General features: G+C 48.1%; 1 protein-coding gene and 1 long non-coding RNA gene across 3 annotated transcripts in view; one reads left to right on the forward strand and one right to left on the reverse strand.

The window, feature by feature from the left end:
• On the forward strand, nucleotides 1–24729 carry pdgfd (platelet derived growth factor d). Of its 2 annotated transcripts, none has more exons than XM_029171941.3 (7): nucleotides 1–575; nucleotides 12103–12313; nucleotides 12830–13007; nucleotides 16275–16334; nucleotides 17335–17530; nucleotides 21439–21656; nucleotides 22943–24729. In XM_029171941.3, the coding sequence occupies exons 1-7, from the start codon at nucleotides 458–460 to the stop codon at nucleotides 23075–23077; spliced, it is 1116 nt and encodes a 371-aa protein (XP_029027774.1). In that variant the 5' UTR covers nucleotides 1–457; the 3' UTR covers nucleotides 23078–24729. The 2 variants fall into 2 exon arrangements, with proteins under 2 accessions (XP_029027774.1, XP_029027775.1); XM_029171942.3 differs by having other exon boundaries at nucleotides 3–575; nucleotides 12124–12313.
• Nucleotides 16318–25659, reverse strand: part of LOC129605040 (uncharacterized) — a 22871-nt gene continuing 13529 nt past the window's right edge. Inside the window, exons 2-3 of the long non-coding RNA XR_008696508.1 lie at nucleotides 17265–18365; nucleotides 16318–17071 (exon numbers count right to left, since the gene is read on the reverse strand). This is a non-coding gene — a long non-coding RNA (uncharacterized LOC129605040). The remainder of the gene's footprint in view (nucleotides 17072–17264; nucleotides 18366–25659) is intronic.

The raw sequence follows: 25659 nt of genomic DNA on the forward strand, positions 1-25659 counted from the left end.
CGTGAGCGCGCCCAACTCACAACTCGGCGAAGTTTGACGCGCGGACTTCCACGGCGCAGACGTGTCTCGCACGCGGCGGTAAAAGTATGCGCGATATTTTTCGGGACTGAGCGAAAAAAAAAAAAAAAAAAGAAAGAAAAATCTCGTGCGATAAGAAGATCCGCGCGCGGAATCTGGCGTCTGACCTCGAGCGGAGCTTTGTTGTCCTTTATTACCGCCTCTCAACTTTCAGAGGGAGATAAAAGAGGAACTGGGAGCGTTCGGACACTTTGGCGCAGCGTGCGCACCGGGCGTCGCGCACAGAACTCAACAAGTGGAGGAATCCGTGAAGGCACGAAGTTGCCCAGTCTCCGTTAAAACCCCGCAAAACTCTCGGTCGTGCGGGTTTTTAATAACAGCGCATCTATGCGTGGCGCTGAAGGGTGAGGAGACATTTACCAACTTTTGCGGCATCACGATGAGAGGAGCGGCGGTTTCCCACGTGTGGATGCTTTTAATGCTGGAGGCTGTAGCGGGGGTCGGGGGAGACCAGGAGCCCACCGCCAAAGTGATGAGGGGCACCAGACGGAGAGACGGTGAGATGATTGTTTTGTGTTCAGTGCGTGCTAATGGCTGCCATTGTGTCTGAGAGGGGGGATTATAAATATGAAGGTATTCAGATGACAAACGGGAAGCGACTGATGGGCTCCTGGTACCACGTGGTATTAAAACTGATAATAAGTGTTTGTGAGTGGGACAAGTGATTCACATGATGCATTTGAGTGCATTATCTGTTGATGCAATGCTAAAAAAACTATCAAGAAAAGGAAAACATTGGAGACAATAGTGAGGAGAAATGTGGGTGCGAAGCAGGTGAGGAGGAGTGTGTTTAAATGGAAATGAGGCGTTTAGGCGGCGCCGAGCATCAGTCTGTCACCGAGGCTGAAGTCCAGCCCTTCGCCAATAATCTAACTTCCTGCAGGTGTGCGCCGCTTGCGTCTCACTTAACCCCGAGGCTGAGGTCCCGGTGCTACACACACACACACACACACACACACACACACACACACACACACACTGCAGGGTTGCTCTTGGCAGGGACAGATGAAAATACCTCCGTATTGGGTTCCGACTTGGACGACTGCCCCTGAAATCTGCTTCACCTCACGCTCCTGCGTGCGTTCAGAGCAGGGAGGGGAAGGTCACGGCTTCAAGCTCAAGTCTGCCATTTTACTGCAGCAGCATTTCAACGTCACTCTCAGAGTATTTTTGTTTATTTTATGAAGCATTAGCAAATCTCCCAGTTTCAGAAACTGTGATAGTCCGTGTTATTTCAACCCCAGTGTGCAGAATCCACCAGTAGTTGACTGATACATTAACCTACAACGGCATCGCCCTGTTTTTAAATCACAGCTGAGTCGCTGGTATTTACTGTTTATTTTCATGTTATGTCGGTCTGAGTCCAGCTATTTTCTTATCTTTTGCTTTACAGTAAATCTCGCTGTACCTCCACAGTTAATCTCTTCACTCTGGAAATATTTAGAAACCCGCCTTTTTTTTTTTCTTTCAACATGAATTTTGCATAGCTTAAATGCAAGTAACTGTCTAACTGATGCACTAAGCTCACTGGGAAAACTTGGGAACTCCCTGCGCTTATTGCTGAGTCATCGTGGTAGAAGTGAGAGCCTTGGTAGGTGATAATTCTGGGAGTTATTTAATCAGTGAAGATCTCAGTGAAGTATGTAGCTGTTAACTGTGGACTCAGCAGTTCAGCTCCTTCTTGTTAATCTGACTGATTGGGTTGAATCATTTTAATGACGTTGGCTGATGCACCATGTGGGGGGTTCGTAGGTTTACAGCCACATGAAATGAGAGCCTGGTTCCGTGGTTCCATTACTGACTGGTGCAGTCTTTCAGTGTATATGGGCCCGTGTAGCCTTGTGTACAGTAGCTGAACGTGTGTGTGTGTGTGTGTGTGTGTGTGTGTGTGTGTGTGTGTGTGTGTGTGTGTGTGTGTGTTCTGACAGAATGTCTTAGTTAACTTCGAAGAATTTCCGCTTGAGGTTTTCTACTCATGTTAGTTTGCATGTCACACACGCACACACACACACACACACACACACACACACACACACACACACACACACACACACACACACACACACACCATAAGGCCGAGTGATCTAGATGCCCTAGTGATCTAAGTGCTTTCTTATCTCTTTGAATTTCTGTTGACCTGCAACAGCGTTATTTACACGCCGACATGAATGAATCCCAGAGTTTAATTTAAAGTATGGACAAATGATGTTGGCAGATTGTTACACGAAACAGTTATTATTTAGTCAAAGCTCGTGGCTCAGCTACACGGTAAACAGAGCTGTTGAACAGGGCGGCCACTGAACCACGGCGTCGTTATAAAGGATCCTGCCGTATCGCTCCCATTTCTCCTCTTCTCTCTTCCAATAGTTCTTGTCTTATCTGTTGCCTTCTTCTCTCAGTGCCGCCTTATCAGTCTCGCCACATATCACTTCATCTCTCCAGATCCTCCTCTTTCAATCTCTCCCTTTCTCATTTCTGGTTATCTTCCCATCTTTCCCCATCTGTTTCAGCTCATTTTAATCAAAAGCTCCTCCACCGTTGGCCCCGCGAGCGCCTATAACGGCGTCACAGACACGCACGCGGGCGCCCCAACGGGAGAAGACGCGACCCCCTGTCGGAACAATGCGTTAAGTCGACCCGACGGCCATTTTGACGCCAAGTGTGTGTTCACGTAAAAGCAGCACAAGAGCACAGACATTAAACTTAAAGAAACACACACTAAGTCTCTGAGCATGATGTCACGGCCCTTGACTGTGTCGGAGAATTCAAGGGGGCCTTGTCTCATGACACACTCTATTTTCACCGATGCCGCATTTATCACGGTTTTCCTGAAAACTAAATCTACATATTAACTATTTTCTAAAATTAAACCTTGCTCATCTCTGCAGGGCCTGGTCAAACAGCTTTTAACCATTTACCCAGTGTTTTGTATGAAATGGGGGGTGGGTTTACTGGAATTCGTGAGTCACGCTCAAGACAGCCGCGTTCAGCCGCTCCCCACCCGCCCACCCAGACTGACACGCTCACACAATCACAGGAGCTCCCTTTCTAGGGAATCCCCCAATAAACACTCTTCATTTTATATGAACGCACGGTTCACGAGCCAAAGTGACCCCGCCCCGATTTGGCCGACGGTCCAGAGAATGGAGGGTGGCGACCCGACATGTTCGCAGCACTGAGAGCAGTGCTGTGTGTGAGCAGGGTGTGTGTGTGTGTGTGTGTGTGTGTGTGTGTGGGGGGGGGGGTGATACTTGGGAATTGGGGAGACGTTCATCCGGAGTGCCTCTGAAGTCTCCATCTTTACATTGTTTTCAACATTGGATCCTGGTTAGAAGCTTTAGATGAGATGAGATGTGTTAAGTTAAAAGACAAGTTTCTGCCTCGTCAGCTTCCAAAGAGAGATGGAGCCGAGTACAGCAGCGCTATGAGCTACGGCATCTGCTTAGTCCAACAAGGACAGTGTAGGAGCATCTACACGGGTTCACAACAGGGCAACAAAGAAAATGAGTCAGTATATTCAGTTGTTTGCTGCCTTACATGCTGTGGTATGAGCTAATAGTCACAGTACTTTCATTTAAATAATTCTCAGTGCAAATATTTCGTAGGTGGTGTTGAATAATTTATCTCCGTATAGTCTGTATTTGACTAAAATAACTCAAAGGTGTATAAATGGTGCAGAGGAAAACAAGGGGAGAGGCAGACAGATGTTGGGTCCTTGTAGAGTGGAGTCAGTGTTGTAGCTGAGCCACAAGTGGAGAGAGTAATAAAGGAGGGATGGAAGCGGCAGGGTGCAGGAGGGTTAGAGGATGAAAGAAGCGTGATGGAAGTGGAGGCGAAGCAGGAATCTGAAGGAAAGGAGACATGAGGATGGAGGGGAAAGGTGGGCGAGCGGGTGGAAATGTATAATTGAAGGGAGATGAGCTGTTGAGCGGGATAATGCACAGAGGAGGCGAAGAGAGAGACGCTGTTGTCTGCCAAAAAGACGAGCTTGGGAAAAAACAGCTGACAAGCAGGTGAAAAACAAGAGTCGGGAGGAGAGCGAATAGGGCGTGAATGAGACGAAGAGCAGGAGAGGGTGATGGAAATGAGAAGAGGCAACAGGGGAGGTGTGTGTGTGTGCGGGGGGGGGGGAGTTTGGATGGAGTTGTCCTATTCAGAGATACTCATTGGGCGTCTATTTAGATTCATGATAGAAGCAAACCTAAGTCTCTGTATGGAGGGGGTTAAAGCCACACGCTGCAGCGGCTGCATGTAGAATTACAGCACACTGCTGTAAACGACGCAGGAGGCAGATTATCACCACTCCCTCGTCTCCGCTGTGCCCATCACGAGAGTGAAGGTCAGGGCCTCGGTGCCAGAGGTCAGCAGTCCACGCCGCACTGTTAAAATGCCTGCGAAGCCTCAACGACTCCATTTGTCCTACGCCAAAAAGTGTGGCGACGCCGATGGGTTCGCGTCAGCAGCTGAGTGAGGGCGGGAACATGACAAATGTCAGAAATGACACCGCAAAAACGATGAGAGCAGGAGCCGTTCTCACCCCAGGAGATGGGCCCCTGCTGAAGGAAGGAGATAAACACTGTGTGTTTAGCCTGTGTGTTTAATGTGTGTGTGCGTGTGTGTGTGTGTGTGTGTGTGTGTGTGAGTTTGACAAATCCTCGGGTGCACAGTGAGTGCTATGTCTTTGTTACTCCGACAATGGTGCTCTGACATAAATGAAAAAGATTCATTTTTCCCTCCTCTGTCAAACACTTTTATCTTTCCTTCTCTCGACTGTCAGCGCTTCTCGGCACATTTTCCTCACTGCCTCCCGTTCTCCATTTGCGTATCTCAGCATTTCTCCCGCCGTCTCTCTTCTTCTCCCCGTGTCTCCCCTTGTCTTCATTAGCGTCTCCTCTGCTGTTTTCATTTCATCATTAACTTTGAATTCTTGGTACGAGAGCGGCAGACAGCGAGGGGCGGGCGAGAGAGAGAGAGAGAGAGAGAGAGAGAGAGAGACAAACAGAGAGGATTGGAGAAACGGATAGCAGCGCATAAGAAAGGGGAGAATGCATTGTTAGAGGCTTATCAAAAGGGGGAAACGGGAGAGAGGCAGAAAGAAAAGTTAAGCGGCAGAAAAACGGCCCAAGAGAGAGAGAAAATAAAAGGAGACGGGGAAATAAATGACAGGAGGGTGGTGTTATGTGCTGCTGTGGAGCCGGCAGCAGGATAAGTGATCCCTGTGGTAGATAGAAGGTCAGACACACACTGACAGTCAGACCACTGCTTAACCCTGCAGTGTGACCACACACATGCACGCACACGCACACGCACACACACACACACACACACACACACACGCACGCACACACACACACACACACACTGAGGCAGACGCGTTGAGAGCAGGAAGCCTGTCAAAACATCAGCATCTGCTCAGCGCCGCGCACGTGCTCCGAGCGAGCGTCCGAGCGGCGTCGGGTGAACGTTGTGCGTCACACACGGGCCGCGTGTGGAGAACAGCCCTGGGCTCCACGTGCACGGTGTGCGGGGGTGGGGGGGGGTGTCTTTGCAGCAGGAATTGTTGGTCCTGCTGCTCGGAAGGACAGCGGCTGTCGGCACATTCCAACTGCTGCTCCAACAGGACACACACGCACACACACACACACACACACACACACACACACACACAGACCGCGGAGGAGTTATTTATTTCACATGGTGAAGCCTACTGTAAGTCCATCCTAAATGTGTGGAGAATCCCCTGTCCTTTTAAGGTGTGTCAGGAAGAAGGAAGGGCCCAGTCCTGAACAGAAACTGGGCCAAAGTAATTCAAAAAAGGAATTTAGCCTTTCACATTTTTGCAAATCTTCATACAGACATGATCAAAATCACTGTCTATACTGTGCTTCATCCTTCATCTCATGCTTCATCCTCTTCATCCTCCTTCAAACCCTCCTCAGTCTATTGTTACAACCTGAGCGCACCCCCCACACACACACTGTCTCTCCTCCCGCATCTTCATCCTCACACTCCTTCCTTTGTCTCTTTTTTTTTTTGGTCGGGCCCATCCTTTCCTTCCTCACTGTACACTTTTTCAGCTTCATTCCTTCAGCCCTCATCATTTAGGAGCCAGACGCCACCATGACTCTCTCTCTCTCGCTCTGTAGAGTCTACTGTACATCAAGGTGCATCTATCTCGTAGACACTGCAGCTCTAATTAACACGTGCCTCTTCTGTGAGACATGTCAGCTTCTGATCGGACGTATGTGAGACGCCTGTTTCAGCCATCGCTCGTCAGTTCCGCCTCTCCATCCCCGCGCGTCTCATCCGCGCGTCCCGGCTGCCGGAGCCGCTTAGCCGACGCCTCCACTGACCTGTGCTCCTGTGCATTATTCAGCCAGCTCAGCCAAGGTGTTAAAGAGGAGCGCGGCAGCATGCTAAAAGGACCCGCGCGGGACGAGGAGAAGCCACAGCAGCTCAGCTGATGTGTGGATCCAGATCCATTCCTATGTTTCGTGAGCTAAACGCGCGTAGCTTCAGGAGGATATAATAAAATCACAAGGCATTTCACCTGTTCGGGGGTTGTTTACAGCACAGCGCATCCTCCAGACACGCTGAGTCCTCAGGGTCGCGCACCCACGCTTTTAAAGGCCCGGCGACGACTTTTAAAGACCATTATCTATTCAACTTTTACCAAATGACAATTTTCCACCCTAGTTGTCAGAGAGCAGCTCCGCAGCCATTAGGCTAATCTGTCGCCACCAACAGGTGCTGAGTCACAGGCGCCACAGAGGCACTCGCAGGAAACTAATCGAAGGAGCCGCCGGTGAGGACGCAGGGACCGGTGAGACGGACGCCAACGCTCCGCGACCCCCCGCGCTTCTGTTCTGCGCTGTTGATGACAAAGGAGCGAGATAGTGGTGAACGCGCACAAGTCGACGCACTTCACAACAAAGAGAGTGACAAACATGAAACACTTTGCATGTTTGTCTGTTTACAGTATGAGCCCGGTTCACACACGCGCTCGCCGTTGTTCCTTATCTATTACCGCTCTCCCTTCATCTCCGTCTTTGCTGATCTGAGTTACTTTTCATCAGCCCGTCCTCACTTCTATGCGTTTTTGCAAGTCCCCGTCCCCTCAGCGCGGTCGCTTTGAGGAGCTCAGTGAGCGGCGGCCTGGTCACGTCTGTGAATGTTTGCGTAACCCCCTCGTTACGTGTCACAGGACATGCCTTTGTGTGGGCTTCAAAGGAATACACACACACACACACACACACACACACACACACACACACACACACACACACACACACTCAGATTTGTCCAGGTTCTGACACTCATTTATGCTCATAGAGCAGACATGTGCTTCCTCACACACCCTCCACCCCACTGAACGCATCCACCCACACACAAACACGCACCGGGAGAGCGCGCCGAGCCAAACACCCTATGGAGATTTGGACTGTACTAAAACCGTGGCCGCACAGGAGGCTGCAGGGACAAGTGCTAGGTCACAAAGAACTGTTAATTATAACCGCCCTGAAGATGAGGAGGCTGAATGTCCAAAAGCAGAGAGCAAGAAAGCATGAAGGATGCAGCGGGAGTGGAGGGAGCAGATTCACCGCTAATAGGAGAGTGAGGGATTGGTTCATGCTGCATTTACTGAGGATGCATCACATAGTGACGTTCCTACCATTTAGCCAGGAATCAAACCCCCAACCTCACAACTGGTAAGCGAACGCTCCACCCCCTGATCCATAGCTGACTGTGTGACAGATTATACAGGAGCTTTAGCAACGATTAGCTTCCATTAGCTTCCATTACACTTCATAGAGTCCTTCGCAAAACTGAAAAAGGAGGTGAAGGAGGAGGAGTAGGACAGATATACTGTAGGGCGAGAGCCAATTCCGACGAAAGCCGGCGTCCCTCGGCAGGAGGCTTTCACCCCCCGGATGCGTGTCTGTGTCTTTTTCATGCCTGCATGCGAGTGTGACTGAAGAACAAGAGGGAATATATGAAGCTGATTTGTCATGAGAGCGGCAAAACAGTGGAGCGCAGACACAGGCTTTGACAAGTAGCACAGCGATGCTGCAGCGATGCGATGCGCACACACACACACACACACACACACACACACACACACACACAAACAGGCCTTGAGCTAACATTTACCCAGATGGGGAAAAAATGAGCCTTACTTCTTTTCATATGACTGAAAACAATCCAAGGGTGCGAGTACAGCTTCGCACACCAGCAGCCAGAGCCCACGTGCATGCAGACAATGTATACTGTATGATGAACAGATGAGCATAACCCTCCTGTATGTACACACACACACACAGACACACACACACACACACTAAACCATCTGCACACATTCACACGCGGGGGAAGCAGCAGTTTTGCTGCTAATGGGAAGTGTTTTACACTGCGTTGCCAAATACAGTTGAACAAACAAGGCGTCTGAAAACTGGGACGTACGTCTGTATCAGTGGCGCATTTAAAAGCGTCCCCCAGTTGGACGTATTGCTCAAGGTTGAACTATGTCAAAACCCAGTTGGCCCCTCATATAACTTATAGGACCACTAAACTTTAGGCCAATAACTGCCTGGAAAAGATCAATGAAGTCAATGGACCCGTCTCGCTCCAATTCTGATACCTGGGTGCCGCGCTATGATGAATAATCCGATGGCTCGGGTTTTTAAATCATTTCATAAATTCACATGTAACTCAATTCTCAGCTGTGGCATAAATATTTCAGACAGAAACGGGGAATGACACTAAGAATGAGAACAGCAACAATGGATCCCTCTTCGGGGAAGTTCCCACAGCTGAAAGTGAAAGCTTTTCTGCGTGACCTGTTAGCTAGTGTTGGGCCTTGTGAGAATTCATTTTGAGAAGATGAAAGTCAGACAGGATGTGTTGGCAGATGTAGGAAATTTGGTTGCTTGTTATAGGTAATGTCCTCTGAGACCGCTTTGTCTGGGAGCGAGAGAGCATGTTATGAAAACTGTCACTCAAGATATTTAGCTTGGATGAAAAGGCAGCGGGTTTAATACCAGGCGAACGCCCGCACGCGCGACTTCACCGGAATGGGCCGCTAATTGTGAGTGAATTATGAAGTGTAATACGTCTTCACGATCAGATCTTCCTCCCGTGACTCCGGCTCTGCTGTACCTCGCTCTGCCGCGCTCGCTGTTAGCGAGGCGATCAGGATGTGATTGGCACCCGGATCAGAAATAGATCTCAGAGCCATGAAGAACATCGCACCCTGGCACTGGGGGTGGGAGAAACAAGTTTAATTAGTGAGAATCTACCCCCCCCCCATCACACACACACACACACACACACACACACACACACACACACACACACACACACACACACACACACACACACACACACACACACACACACACAATTTGAGCATTTTTTTTCTTGGAACCTCACACTTTGATAACTCCCCCCACACACACACACTGTCGTTTTAGGCGCCAAATCATTATTGTGAGTGCTTAATTGCCAGTGTCAGACATGGTTTTGTGTTCAAAGTGAGAGTCTGACTATCAGCGATATCTGACATCATCATTTACAAGTTTGGAGGCGATAAATGTTGGGCGACTGGTTTACACGGTGCAGCCTTCATCTAAGAATTAAGGCCAATACATCTGCATTATTAACGAGCCCCTCAAATTGTGTGTGTGTGTGTGTGTGTGTGTGTGTGTGTGTGTGTGTGTGTGTGTGTGTGTGTGTGTGTTTAAAAATAGCTGTAATTGCTAAATAATTAATGCCACAGTTTTGTCAGGCCTCTTGAACTAGAAGTGATGCCGGTATAGATTCTGCTCGGCCCCGTTGTTTCCATCCCAGCCTTTTAGCCGTATATGCATTCTCACAGCCGACGACCAACTGTTGCCTCCAGTTCCCAGCGCTGTCGGTTCTGTAGACTCATTTCTTTGTGTGTGTGTGTGTGTGTGTGTGTGTGTGACAGTATCATTAGCATTCATTTGCAACAGAGTCACTGACATCGATGCATGATTTATAGCGAGGTCGGTGGTCGGTGCTGCCTGAACATACACGTAATAAACTTGTTTCATTCTCTCATACTTTTTTAATGCTTTGTGTCTCCAGCTCACTTTTCTACACACCAACAGTGACACGGCATGAATGTGAATGCACATACTGTACAGTAGACGAGGCCAGTGACTCAATGCATTCATTAATGCTAATTATTAATGCTAAAAATACTGTCTTTTGAGACACATATTTACCACCATCCTATTGTAGCAGATGTAAACTACATATGTATGCTTTGCTATGACAACTGTGTCACTGCTGAAAAGACGGGTTTTCAGGGTTTTCAGAATAAAATGCGCGTGAAGTAAGGTATAAAGGCAACCAGCCAACGCAAACATAGATGTCTGCAGAGCCCGGAGAGTTGGAGTTTAGCTGCTGAGTCAGCGCTGGCTTTGATAGGGACGGGCAGACTGTCACGTGAATTTGCTGAAAGCTGCGTAACTTCCCTGAACAAGGCAGCGTCTGCGTCCACTGCCAAGGGAACGACATGCTCCGCAGACGGGCCTCTAATCCTTAAACCATCAAGGAGGCCTGCAGGTACAGTGGGAGACGCTGCCTCGACGGCGCATCTGTGTTAAACCACAGCCCGCGTTAGACACGTCACCAAGAAACCAGTCAGGCGCCACGTGTGGGTAAATCACAAAACACTCCATGACTCCAGTTAGATGTGGGAGGGTTTGTGGTTTTCCTCGGACAGATGCTGACCAGTGGTGACCCACTGTCAGCAGATAATGCCGACTGACTCCGCTGAGGATTACAGGAGGAGAAACATTTAGAGGCCTTGGATGAATAGGAGCAGGTACGGAGGCAGGGCAGCAGACGTCAGCGTGGGCACTGACGAAGCAGGTGGGGGTGGAGGTGAGCAAAGACACGGCTCTAAAGGAGGAACAGCAAAACTAATGGGAACGGTTCGAGTCATTGTTAGACGCAGCGCTGACGTTCAGGTACTTCCTCCATACGGTGATCGGTGCAGGTCAGGGTGGGACGGGATCTATACACAAAAACGCACACACACACGCACTTCTGTTCCTCAGAGACCTCAGCGGTGAAGGACTTTTGTGACGCAGTGGACCGACGCACTCAGGCTTCTGATCAGCAGAGTGGAAGAATGCCACTGCAAACAAATTGGGCACCGTCACGCACACAAACGCGCTCAAATGCACACACACATTTTAAGTATAAATGTTCACAACTAAAGCACAGTCTGTCTCTCTCTCACACACACACACACACACACACACACACACACACACACACACACACACACACACACACACACTGCTAAACCCAGAATTAGTAGGAGATGAGGCTGCAAACATTGAATGGCCAATGAGAAGGGAATTACTGACGGAAGCAAAGAAGGAAAACACAAGGACAGCGAGAGAAGCAAAGGCAGGATTGGACGCGGAGGAATTAAAGGGAGTCTGCAGCGAGGAGGTGGAGGAGAAGGCCAAAGCCTCGTCATCATCTCCCAGGGGTCCAGGCTGTGGTGCTGTGATTATGCAGCTCGCTCGCGAAAAAACACACACCCCTCGGAAAATAGCGCCCCGTCAGCCGACGGCCTGACCTTATGTGCAGCTCTGCGCGAACGCGCGCGTGCATCTTTCCAAACGCTCGGAAAGTCAGCAACTAAGCGTTCTGTCGTGCAATATAAAGTTATACAGTAGTTGTCAGATGGATTAACTGAATTAAACATTCAGTGGGGGAGACTGTGATGTTCATCAGCTAATTACTTTACTTCAAGGACAACTATTAACTATTCACATGTGTAAAAACACCTCTGTCCAGATGTTTAACAGGTTCTGTATGTGCTGATGAGCTACAGTGGCAGCATAAGACTGAGCACTTGCTTCTATGGTGTGATTCTATATGTCCTTGTCCATCCTGTGTGTGCACACGCAGCTTTGCACTGTCTCTGTGAACAAGCTGCTCGGCTCGGCGAACTAACTGATTAGTTGTAACCACTAACAGACAGCAATCGCCTCACCACAGACTTGTACTGCAAGGAGGAAAACGTCACGGTAACGGCGGCGGGCGGAGTCATCCACAGCCCGCGCTTCCCCAACGCCTACCCCCGCAACCTGCTGTTGTCATGGCGACTGCTGTCCCTGCCGGGAAGCCGCATTCACCTGGAGTTCGACGGACACTTCGGCCTGGAGGAGGCGGAGAATGGAGCATGCAGGTACGACACACATGGAATAGGTTAAGATGGTGTGATAACGTGTGTGACATATTCAGGTGCAGGGTGACTGAATGAATGTATCCAAGAAGTGCACTGGATGGAGAGTTGAAGTTTGCTTTCTTGGCAGAAAACATAAGTCGTGTGTCCTTGAGGGTGGAGGGGAGAAAATAGACTTTTTAATCCCCATCTGCAACTCAGCCGTCTTTGTAAGCACTTTGCTGGGAAGACATCGGGGAGAGGGAGGCGGGGGAGGCGAGGGTGAGAAAGGCAGGAAGAGGGAGAACGGGAGGGTTCCCAATCTCGCCCGTCACATTGACTACATGCGTCTCTCTGCGTGCGCCTGATAAATGGCTTCGCTAATTGACTGGGGCCATGATTGCTAAAATGCTTCATCGAAAATTATTCCAACAAAATCTTTCTGTCAAGTACCGACATAACATTACACATTAGCAAGAAGGTTTGAGTTTAAAGGCCCACTTTTTTTAATTTCCTCCTTCTGTCTCCACCTCGCTCCAGGTATGACTTTGTGGAGGTGGAGGACCAATCTGAGAGCAGCACTGTAATTTGGGGTCGCTGGTGTGGACAGAAAGCTCCGCCCAGCCTCAACTCCAAGAGCAACAAGCTCAGGGTCACCTTCAAGTCCGATGATTACTTTGTTGCAAAGCCGGGATTCAAAGTCTACTACTCACTGTTGGTGAGATACACACACACACACACACACACACACACACACACACACACACACACACACACACACACACACACACACACACACACACACACACACACACACACACACACACACACACACACACGGCTTCCAGTTTTTCTGTCACATCTGGCTCAGCCACAACAATGCTCTTTTTATTTTACTCACAATAAAGGAGACTTGTGATGAGGAGATAAAAGTACTGTGGATACAGAAGAACAAAGGGGAAGGTAGAGCCAGCAGAGAGATGGAGGGATCAGGAAAGGGGGCAGGAGGGAGCGAGTACAGATGTGTTCTCCGAAAGGCTGTCAAGTCAACGGATAAGGAGATTAGCAGGAGAAGGAAAGAGGACTCGGTCCTGGAAGACGCCCTGATAATCAAAGGGGGGAAAAGAGCGGCAGAGACAGCGAGACAATTAAAGACGTTCCCTCGCCTCCTCTTGTACATTAGAACGCTTCACACATGGGGTTGGACTGGAGGCGGGACTTACTGCCAGACAAGAACATTACAAACCCAGATGTCTGTAGACTCAGACCAGACTCTGAACCCGCCAGCTTTTTATTTCTCCCAGAGTTGGATCATAATTCCCAGAGCGGAGGTCTGGAACTCCGTCTCCCAAAGAGGTCCTGGGTCACGGCGACATAATGTGCAGGGAATTTAAACACAACCCCGAAGAACAGCTGGAACAAGCCTGACCTCGCCTATTAAAGTGGCGCCTCTGTTCGATGCAAACTGAATCAAGATGAAGGCAGAAACGCAGACGCCCCCGACGCCCCAACCCACGCCCCGACGGCGCCGCATGCTGTGGGTTGTCCCGGCAACTGGTACACGTGTCATGAGGCGCTTCCCCCAGTTCAGCCCAACAAAGTTAAACATGCCCTGAAGAATCCACAGGCACTTGACTTTCTCAGCACATCAACCACTGAACACTCTTATCTCTCTCAGACACTTGCTTTTCTCTGTCTCAGCCCCCGTCGCAGTGTTTCCTCCTCGTCTCCGAATGCTATAACGTAATGAAGTGCGTACATTTACAGCGTAACGTTACCCTTGAAGTCTACAGGTCCACGTTTGAGCGTTTCGCCCGCTTCTCAAACATCTCTTTCTTAGCTGTGTGTTTCCTTCTATTTTAGACACACAAACACACGCATCCAGCTTCCCCTCAGCTACACGGTGTGTGTGTGTGTGTGTGTGTGTGTGTGTGTGTGTGTGTGTGTGTGTGTGTGTGTGTGTGTGTGTGTGTGTGTGTGTTTATGTGTGTGTGTGTGTGTGGCTTAATTTAGCAGGTCTAATTTGTACTCTCCAGACCTGTCGAACAGATAAGAGGGAAGAGGAGGGCAGAGAGGAGGAGAGCGGGAAATGAAAGACAGAGGGAAACAGAGAGAGAGAAGCAAAGAACAGCAGCACTGGAGAAAGAGAGAGAAAAAGAGAGAGAGAGAAAGAGAGAGAGAGAGAGAGAGAGAGAGAGAGAGAGAGAGAGAGAGAGAGAGAGAGAGAGAGAGAGAGAGAGAGAGAGAGAGAGAGAGAGAGAGAGAGAGAGAGAGAGAGAGAGAGAGAGAGAGAGCAAACAGGTGTCTGAGATGGTATCGGCATGTCAGCTAATGACTAAAACAGCCTGAACTGGAGGAGGAGAGAAGCTCTGAGCTGATGGAATACAGAGGAAACAAGGCAACATAGACAAGAGGATCCTCTTAATACCCATTGGGAAAAACCCAAACATAGTCAAACCAGATTCCAATTACACTTGACTTCATGGCTGTTCTAATGCTTGACACACTCCTGTAGCTCTGATCGTGTCCTTCCAGGCCGTGCTGGCGCTCATGATCAGCTTTCATGGCTGCATCATGCAAGTGAAGCTAACACATATGTGCATGGAATCCCAGGAAACCCAAGGCCTCGACCAGTCCCCTACACCAAAACAAGCAGCCCACCATCTGCAGGCAGTTCTTCCTGAACAATTATCCTCTGATCCATTTCCAATCTCCTTTTCAGCTGCTGTGATTCGTCATCTCCAATCCAGCCTTACATAAAGTAATGAGCACTTTCCATTGAGTCAGATCAACACTTCAGGAGCTATTTCCATGTAAATGCTCAGAGAAAAGGTCTCCACACAGAGCCGCCTCATTATGTTTAGGAACAGAAACTCCTCCAAGTTTATCTTTAAGTTTCACTATAGATATTTAACTTTCGGTGTGTGTTTCCGCTCAGTGTGTGCTTGGTTTAACAGTAAGCAAAGGGAGGCATTGTAGGAGGCGGGGATTCCTGGAACATACAAGAGCAGGAAATATCAGTGATTCAACATACAGTATATGTTCTGCAGTGGAGAGGTATTGTATGGAATATGACTCAAGGCGACAATCAACGCATCATATGATTCACTTGTCAGGCTAAAGGTCGTCGTCCATCACATACAGTAGCGTAGTCCTCAGCTGCTCCAGACTCCAGCTGTACAAAGGGCAGCTTCCTGGTGTCCCCACAACTAGACGGAGTCAAAAATCTGACTTCTCCACTATGTGTAAATAGCATCATGGACATACATTTTCACTTTTAGCTTCAGAAATCAAAGAACTAAGCTGCTGCTGCTGCTCTAAACCCTTAATGTATTTACTACAGCTGAACCGTGGATTCCTCTTCGCATGACAAACAGCATCTCACCTGTACCTTCACCAAGTCCTGTGAAAACGGCATTTGTTGGTTGTGTGTGTGTGTGTAAACAGCCCAGATGTGCATTTAACCCTAAAAGGAAACGAGTGGAGGAATGCGTAAACATGCGTTCACTTGTTCACAGACATGCACACGCTCTTACAGGAAACCTTCTGACCTCATTCACAGCTGCTTGGGCTGTTTACGCGTGCGGGTGCGTTCATCCCAAGGCCGCGCGCGAGGCAGAGAAAACTGCACACGAAAGGGATCTGGATGTCAACTGTATTCTGGTTACACACCGGACAAAGTCGGGGCACCGCGTCTTTGAAGTGCAGCTGAGACTGATTCGCTTTGCCACATTGACAGGAGATGGTTTATAAGACTGGAGGAGAGAGGCAGCGAGGCTGTAAACGTGTGATGCCGGAAAGCACGTGTGCGATAAAGAGAGGGACAGTGAGGAGAGAGGAACAATGTGTGAGCCTGAGAGTGACACACGCACGCACGCACGCACGCACGCACGCACGCACGCACGCACGCACACACACACACACACACACACACACACACACACACACACACACACACTATCTGATGGATGCATTGTTTCTGCAGTACGACACTCCCCAACCTGCGTCCAACACCAACTGGGAGGCCGTCACTGTGCCCATGTCGGTGAGTTGGGCTCAGTCGCACACGCTACAGTACAGTAGGTGCTCATGCTTCACTTCAGCTTTTTTACATGAGCTGGGTTACTTCTTTTTAATAAATCAACACTTTTATTTTTTTTTAATAAACTTATATAAACTAGAACTTTTAAAATGCTGTCTTTCTTCCACTGCTTCCCTTGACAACATTTAATGACCTCCCCTTGTTTTTTGAATGTTATTGAACTCGCTGATGATTACAAACGTTAATGGCACAACTGAAACACTCTTTAATGATTTGAACATTTCATTGCAATCATGCAATCAAGATAAGTAGTGGAGGAGAAGGGCCCATCAAGCAACCACCTTGGAGATATGGTACGAACTTTGCATTAATATTCTGAATTATGGAAAGATTATTAAGATGGAAAATTTATATTTGAACTAAATTGAACACAAATACACCTTCATTTAGAATAAAGTGTTTAATTCTTAGATTTACTGAAGCCAAATATAAAAAAGAACTATTAGCGTCGTCAGACTACAGCATCTGCCCAAAAGTCAGATTTCTGTTTCATTAAAAGTTGTATGAATGTTGAGAGGATCCCAGACCAAACATGAACGTGACCTTTGTCTTGATGACTTCACTCCCTTTGTGTCAGTGTGGAGGCTGTGTGTTAATACAGTCAGGTCCTTCTGTGAATGCCTGGATTTCTCTTCAGGGCTCACAAAGAGACAGCACTGACCTCCACACCAAGGAGAACGCTGTCAAGGATACACAGTGGAGGGAAATAATATTTCCTCTGCTCAGGAACAACTGGTGAAAACACTGGATGCTTTCACTCGACTTATAAACAGTCCACTGGATGGACGAGGTTACTGCAGGTCAATGTTAAAAACAAATAATAGTGCCCCCCCCTAAAAAATTCATAATAATGCTTTTGGCACTTGTCTCTACCTTCTTGCATGCCATACTGTGAGAAAGCTTGAATGACTTGTTCCGTCTTTGCCCTTTGACCTTTGCCCAGATGCCGGTCACGATCACAGAGGCCGCCGTCTCTCTGGACGACTTGGACCGCACCATAGCCGACTTTGAAACTGTGGAACAGCTTCTGAAATCCCTGAACCCGAACACCTGGAAACAGGACCTGAACAGCATCTACACCCAAACACACATCCATTACAAATCCAGAGCCTATCATCTGGCGAGCAGGCATAATAAAGGTGAGACACGTGTGCTTATCCTGAATGCGGTGCCTATGGCCTTGCCTGCAGGCTTTTAGTCCAGTACCACCATAATCACTTTCATTTGCTTCCAATGTAATTGCTGCAAATGGTACAGTATGTACACATTATCACACTATGACACTACAGGACGGAAAATACAACGAGAGCTACAGTGTGAGGTTCATCACAATGGGCCGATTAAACAGGCACAGGGAAATGCATGTGTACAGCTGGGTACAGCAGGTGGAGATGGCCACTCTGCCTCTGCAGCCACGCATGTCAATGAGTCATTTGCCGGTAGAACATTCATACACCTGTCAGTGAGTCTGTGTGTGACCGGCCCGCTGTCCCGCTGATTGCTGGTGCAGCACTACAAGTGTCTTCCCTGAAAGATAACATCAGCCATGGCTGGATTGAAATTTCTCACACGGTTCAGTTTATTAAACAAAAGGTTTAAGAAACATATAGTAATTTAATAGTGGGAGAAACATTTACTGTCTGTGCTGCAGCTCTCCTGTTGTAGACTGGTGCAGTCGGTGCTACGTGTTGTAACGGAGGGGGGGGGGGGGGGGCGCAGTCAATAAAGACCAACACGCCAGGAGGCCCATTCTCCCAAATGAGGCGATACGTGGAGCTGAGTGGTCCGGCGCTGCAGAGGACAAAAGGAGGAAGGGGCCGGTCGGGACGGTAACGACCGCCGCGGTGGAGGCGCGTCGCACAGCTGACGGCCAATGGAATCACACTAATCAGCCGCTGCTTATTCAATTGAAACCACATTATCCAGCTGCAGTAGCATGGGTCCGTTTAGTACACTCACACGCTCAACACGGCACTGGAGGGAAAAAGTACAGAGGAAGGAGCGTTAATCCCTTGTGATTAACTCAGAAATTTAAAAAAATGAATTATTAGAGCACCTTGATAGTTCTGACTCTAAAGCCACTTAAACTTTGGGGAATTAATGAATTCTAACGCAACAACGGACTCTGACTAAGCTGTTGCATCATCCAAAGAGCAGTCTGCCCTTTAGGGGGTCTAATAGTAATTCAGTGACAGATTTAGGGTGAGAGACGACCAACGGTTCAAGGCAATTCCTTACTGTAAAGTCGCAGAGTCAATAAGGCAACACATTCTGTCCTTAGGATGCACAGCAGCAGTGCATGCCCGAGAGCACGTACGTGTGTGTGTGTGTGTGTGTGTGTGTGTGTGTGTGTGTGTGTGTGTGTGTCTGTCTGTCTGTCTCACCTGTGCCTACACCTCCTGAACTCTAGCTTTACCCGAGGCCTCTCCTGTTCCTGAGTAAATAGTTGTGCTTGACAGCAAATCCATCTGTATTTATCAGTGCAAGTCTGTGCTCGGCCATCTTCAGGGGGCTGTGGCGTTCAGGGAGCATGTGCATGTTACATCACCACGGAGAGGCGCAAAGGTGCTGCAGGTCTTTGATACTCTGCACCAGCGTCGCTCTCTCTAATTGGAAATTCAGCCTGTGCACTGAAGCAGAAATCTGCCAGAGTCAGCAGGTTAGCTTTGTTTTCATTAACACACACACACGCACACACACACACACACACACACACACACACACACACACACACACACACACACACACACACACACACACACACACACACACACACACCCTTGTTGCTCTAGTATGACAGAAAGTCTGATCATGAGATTGCGTGACCTGCGTGAGTCCATGCTATGCTCGCATTCATACAGTAAGTCAGAGCACATGCACAGTCTGCAGTGTGTGACATGTATTCACAGCCTCGCTTGCGCTCGCTCTGTCTTCTCCCCAAAATCCCTGATGTGGTTCCACATCGCCTCTTTGAGATTACACTCAATACCCTTTAACAGACAGCCCAGCAAGCACAGACAGGGCACACACACACACACACACACACACACACACACACACACACACACACACACACACACACACACACACACACACACACACACACACACACAGTAGTAGCCTCTCACTGGAATTTAAGAAAAGTGGTTCCGATACAGTAAATGCGCTGGTCCAGTCTGTGATCTTGAACAGTTTGTATAATTTTCTTCTCATTAAAATCACAAAAACAAAAACAATGTATTTTTCTATCTATAAAGTTAAGGTGCAGAAAAGCAAAAAAGATTCCTCTGATTTGGCTCTCGTAGCAAATTTTGTGTTGCAAAATCTGAAGCCTCAGACCAATTATTTTCATACTGTAGCAAATATGCCCAGAATATTTTTACCCACAACTTGAGAGGCATAAAACCTGAACGTGCATGTTTAGCAGCCCAGCTACTCTCAGACTGTAAACATCCTGCTGACGTTCTGGGGCAGTAATGTTGACAGTAGATGGAAGCAGACAGTCATTTCTGCACTTTTACATTATGTAAATATGAAAAACCTCCTACTGTACGACGTCTTTACAGGTTATCAATATAATCGATGCACCGCCGTCATAAATGTCTGCTGCAAAAGCAAGGGATCATATGCTGCAGTCTTTGTTCCCTCAGCTGTTGTTTAGTGGGCTTAGCGCATGTATTGTGTGATGAATGCTCCCCCCGACTACAAAGCTTTCTTTTCTTTAAACAATTGCTTATTGATCATCAATGCCATTAGGCTTCTTGACCCCCACCACACTTCATTTGATTGCTCCCTGTAACACAATCCTGCACTTCAGCTACAGTAGATGTGTCATTTTGAAGCTAACGCACTTTGAAATGTAGGACTGATCTTTATTCTGACATTGTTGCTACTGAACAGGTCTCGTTCTCCAGCGTGTTCAGGGTTCTGTTGGACAGACTCGGGCCTGGGCTCTGAGCTGGTCCCTCTGTGACGTAGCCTATCGCACATTAACAGATTTAGTCCACCCCCCGCTGCCTCCACAGCCACGTTTATTGGGCTCACGGTCACGCTCATTGATCGACACGCACCTTTTTGTTTGTGCTTTTGGTGAGTGTGTAAAAGCACCCACAGACACTGAGCGCGGCGGTGGAAGGGAAGCCCCTCGACCCACAGCTCCCCTCGACACCACAGTGTTCTAGCTGGGTCTGAAAGGAGTCAAGCAACAGCGACAACAATGATGTGACACAGAAAACTAAACAACGACCCACTTGCCTGTGCCTTGATTGTTGCCCATTATTATAGTGGCATGTGAATTCTTTACTGGTTAGAACGCTGGGTGTTTGTTCAGTTGCTGGAGAGGTCACTGTAAATTGGATCCACAGTCATTCCCACCGTTCACCCCCTCGCGCTTACTGTACAGTAGATCACGATCATCCTACTAGATCGATTACCGAGCTGGAGATGATGGTTATGGTCTTCTGCTTGAGCATCATTACATGCATTAAATCTTTTTTTACAGTTTTATCGCTGGCTCTGTGAAGTGCACTGTTCAGACAGAGGTCCCCGTGTGTCACCATGAGGCAAACAAAGTCATTTTAATCAGGTGCTCGGTGTCAGTCCCTCTATCATGTACCAGACTCCTATTTAAGTTTTATCCGTCCAAAATACAATAGTTAACGGACTAAAGACCGCAATCAAACATTCAATCTCCAATCAGTTAATGGCTCCTAACTCCTTTTTGGGTCAATGTGTTCCATGCATCTCTGTGTCTGCTCCTCCAAACTCAGTTGTTGCAATTCCACTCCCACCCTGCAGCCTCTCCCATTCTCCTTCAATCAATACTGAGCACACATTTCCACTTTGATTAAAGGTCCCCCGGCCCCTGTCTCTCCATTTAATACGCCACATAAACTTATGCACCACAATACAGGAAACCTAAAAACCCAAAGTAAAGGCCAGTCAACAATCACAAATGCTGCTCTACAGAGACCTCGCAAACAGACCCTCAAACCCGGTGAAACGCGCCACACCAAAACGGAAACAACAAACATCTTTCTCTTCCCAGTTGATCTGAACCGTCTCCATGACGACGTCAAGCGCTACAGCTGCACCCCACGCAACCACACGGTGAACCTGCGCGAGGAGCTGCGGGCCACCAACGCCCTCTTCTTCCCCCGCTGTCTGCTGGTGAAGCGCTGCGGCGGCGACTGCGGCTGCGGCACCAGCGACTGGAACAGCGGCTGCAGCTGCCGGGCCTCCAAGACGGCGGCCAAGCTGCACGAGGTGGGTAGGGGACGCGCGGCCCACCGGCCGCCACAGCGCGTCACGCTTTAGCGGGGGTCGAATCAGGCTGAGCGTGCGCAGGTGGCGCCGGGAGGGAGAGCGAGTCGGAGGCCGGGAGGACGGTCGAGCGAGCGCCGCACCGACAATCGCGAACTCGCACGTTCTCGCCGGCTCCGCGCCCCCCGCCCGCCCGCTCGCTCCGCCGTCCAACCAATCTCTCCGTATCTCTCCCAATTTATTGTTCGCGCTCCATCACTGCCTCTCTGGGATTCCATCATCCTTTCATTCATTCCCAGTTCCCCATTTTCAATTTATCCCCTTGCAAACGCGCCATTCTTGTTCTTTAAGCTCGTCATTCAGCCTTTTCTCTCCTCTCTCCATCTCTTTGTGTCTTTTTTTTTTTCCTTGCATACAGTAGCTTCATTATGGAAGCGTGCTCCATAGGGCTCTCTCTCCCTCTCTGTCCCTCTTAAAAATCACAAAATGACAATTGAGACAAAAGAGGATTTGGGTTGTAATTGTGCGTTTGCGTGCGTGTGCATGATTGTGGCGTTTGTACTGTATGTACATCACTGCACTGTGTAGGCTTCCGTGTGCGAGATCCTCCTCCTCTGCTCGGCAGCCGGTGCGCTGACTTATTAAAACAACAGCAACACATTCTGGCTCATGCCGCTGTTTCGTGACATTAATCCCGGGCTCCGAGCTCTGGAGAACGACCTCGCCGCACCCGGTGCGGAGCGGTTTCTGCTTTTATTAAATCTTCACATTAAACAAGTGGCGAAATGTTGACTACGTCTGAAATCAGATCAGTCAATTACTGCTTAAGCGCTTTTACAGACTCCCAGTACAAACACAGCCCTGCAACCGCTGCACTGACGCCACATTCGTAAATACGTTCTATTATTTAAAGCCACAATCTGCAAACGGACACTGTGTGTATCAGTCTGTACACATCTGTCAAGCATCAGTTGTTTGGTATGATTTCTGACATGGATACGCGTGTTTCCCTACTCGCCAAGCTCCGGCCCGCAATGAAAACAAATAGAGGAATGAATGAACGTCAAAATAATACGATTTAGAAATCATTTCCTTCGCGGCCTCCTGAGTTTCATAGCTACAGCTATGAAAACAGCCTCGTCTTTGCTTTCTCATCGGCCTTTCAACTTCAGTCTCAGGTTTTTGTAACGTGCAGCTGCTCTCAGGAAGAATTATTGCTCATTTCTGCCGTCACTTGTCACGAATAATGATCAAAACCTCAGACTGTCGTGGTTTTCTCGCTGACGTAGGTGCTGAAGTACACCCCGGAGGTCACCCTGCATCAGCACCAACGGAGGCTGCAGATGAGCTGGGCCATGGACGAGATTTTCCTCACGCATCACGAGACGTGCGAGTGCGTGTGCCCCTCGCAGCCCCCGCGCTGAGACGCTCAACCTGGCGCACGCATCTGGAGCGGTAGCAGGACTCCCCCTTATTTATCCGTTTCGCAAACAGACTTCGTGTAATAACGGCAGCGCAGACACGTGCAGCAAAGAAGAAGAAGGCAAGCACATGGCTGACGAACCGCAGCTTCCACCTCACAGTGTTCTCACCCTCGGGCAAAACACGTTGGTGCATAAATACAAACCTGCAACTGTTAAGTCTTCATTGTTTAGAACATATTTATTCACTAGTGCACAATTCCTGGTTACAAATGATGATCCTCCCAAAACAAAGCCTCAAAAGTATAAGCAGAAAAGCCAAAATGTTGCCAAACTCACTAATTAAATGAAAGATGAAAGGAGATTTAAGTGACACTGAAGCGACTCCAATTGCAAAACTTCTAAATTCTTGTTTCTGTGTTATGTTCACGTTATAATAAGACGGTTTCTAGAAATGTCAGGCACTGCTGCCAGCAGCATGCTGAGATGAGTGGGGGGGGGGGGGGACGTAGGAAGGGAGGGGGGAGGCTTCGGAGGAAGTGTGAACCAAAATAATATTTTATCTTGATGTGAAATTAGGCAAAGCACGACCCTCTGGCCGCACTCGCTCCAGGCTCACGCTTACTTCGAGGCGCTGCTTTTCAGCCCCAGTTTCTAAGTGAAGGTCCCCTTTGTTTTGCATACGTTCCCGTCTCCGTGCACACAGTACCTCCGCCTCCCCTTTGTCTCCGCTTCGATCCGCACGCTTCCCACTCCATCTCCCTGCTGTCAGCACTCACTCTCAGACACACGTCCAAGTGGTGATGCGTTCAGGCCCATGCACTCCGCCCCGTTTACTTTACGCTCCTCAGGCCCTGAACACACAGGACACTCAGGAGGAGACGAGCAGTGGTTTTCCACCACCAAAGGGGAACTCAAGACATGCATTTGTAGATTACTATACACCAAGATGAGAGCTGAGAGAGGGACCACTTTCATGATAACACACAAAGCTAATCTTTCAGTGGAGAGCATGCTTTTTTCTGCTGGTCTTGGAAATGCGTGTGTTTATTTCAATCTGACTATGCTCTGCAGTGGAAATTAAATAAAAGCCCTTAGATTCTAGTAAAAACACAACTGATCCTTGAGAGAGTGTGTGTGTGTGTGTGTGTGTGTGTGTGTGTGTGTGTGTGCGTGTGCCTCGTACAGCTCAGGAAATGGTCCTTTTGCCATGTTTTTTAAGTGGTCACATCACTTTCCACAAAGCTCTGCCTTTACTGTGTACAGGAGTTACTGTCTCTGCTATGTTTAACGGTAAATGAATGTATTGTCAGTGTACAATGTTTGTGGAGCTGTGTTTGTGTGTGTGTGAGTAATCTCAACATTCCATGCATCTGAATACTCTGGCAGTTTTTTACAGTAATGGAATATATTGGTTTATTTGCATCAGCTACAGTAGAAGCCTTCAAACTCATTTTACGCCTCTCATTCAAACTCTTGTATGAAATCCCCAGGAAGATCTTTGCCATTTTCACCTGACAAAAGTAAGAAAATAAAAACAATTATCCTTTTTTGTGTTTTGAAAAAATGACAAAATGATGCTTTACCTTAATTATTTATTGTGCCACGTTGTGTTAAAATAATTGGCTGGTTTGATAAATAAAGTATTTCTGTCATCGCTGCCTCCACTGGTTTGATTTTTTTTACTCCCTCACCAAAAATGTTCACAGGGTGAGAGACCTGACATGGACTGGAAGGCGGAGTACAAATTTAGTACTCTAGTAAAATTGTACTTTCATTATTACAGCTGTTTTAACAGAAACACATCACAACAGGCGCGATGAATAATATGCATTTAAATCATTTGATTATTGAGTTGTAGCCTCCTTAGTAACACTGGACGACAGAGCAGCGCCTTCCACTTCAGAGCAGCAGGCACATACTGTACAGTAGCGTGGTCTCTAGGGACGGTGGTATTTATGTTAGTGTGTGAGCTACAACCGCACATTTACCAGGTTACTGAGTCACAGTATGAGCTCTGGTCATTAGATCAGATAGTATTGTTTTATTTGCAATCCCACTCCAATTTATTTGTGTTCAAGTCAGTGCTGGTGTCTGTGTTCACAGGGTTGTTACATTAACTTGTCAGAATAAAACAGGAACTGTAGCTGATCTGCACACTTTACTTATTGTAAGCTGTATCATCATGGCAACCCTGGATAATGTTATGGCTCTGCAGATTTTTCTCGCATCACGCAGGCATAAACTTTACTATGTTAGCATATATTACACTAGTAGGAGAGATGCAGCGTGAAAAGCAGAGGCAGCCATGAATGAACACAAGCACAGGGAGAATGAAAAAGCAAGGCTTGAAAGCATGGGAGTGATTCCATTACATTCAAAATGAGCCAAAACCTTGTAAAACGTGTCAGTTTCAACATCAGATGTGTTGTTTATGTTGTTATGATTAAAATATGGGTTGATGAGATTTTCAAATCAAGAAACTGGAAGATGCTCCAAGAGTTATCATAAGTAACTTGTGTCTCACTTGTATTTACTGAAGGGGGCTGTTCTTGTTGCTGAGATGTAAAAGTCATTTAAAGCCA

This window comes from Betta splendens, chromosome 13, assembly GCF_900634795.4.
Source record: "Betta splendens chromosome 13, fBetSpl5.4, whole genome shotgun sequence".
Lineage (NCBI taxonomy): Eukaryota > Metazoa > Chordata > Actinopteri > Anabantiformes > Osphronemidae > Betta > Betta splendens.

Bases quoted from the DNA above. Each gene is read 5' to 3' on its own strand.
- pdgfd (XM_029171941.3), top strand. From the start codon at position 458: ATGAGAGGAGCGGCGGTTTCCCACGTGTGGATGCTTTTAATGCTGGAG. The intron at 576-12,102 runs GTGAGATGATTG...AACCACTAACAG, and splicing joins GGGCACCAGACGGAGAGACG to ACAGCAATCGCCTCACCACA. The intron at 12,314-12,829 runs GTACGACACACA...ACCTCGCTCCAG, and splicing joins GCGGAGAATGGAGCATGCAG to GTATGACTTTGTGGAGGTGG.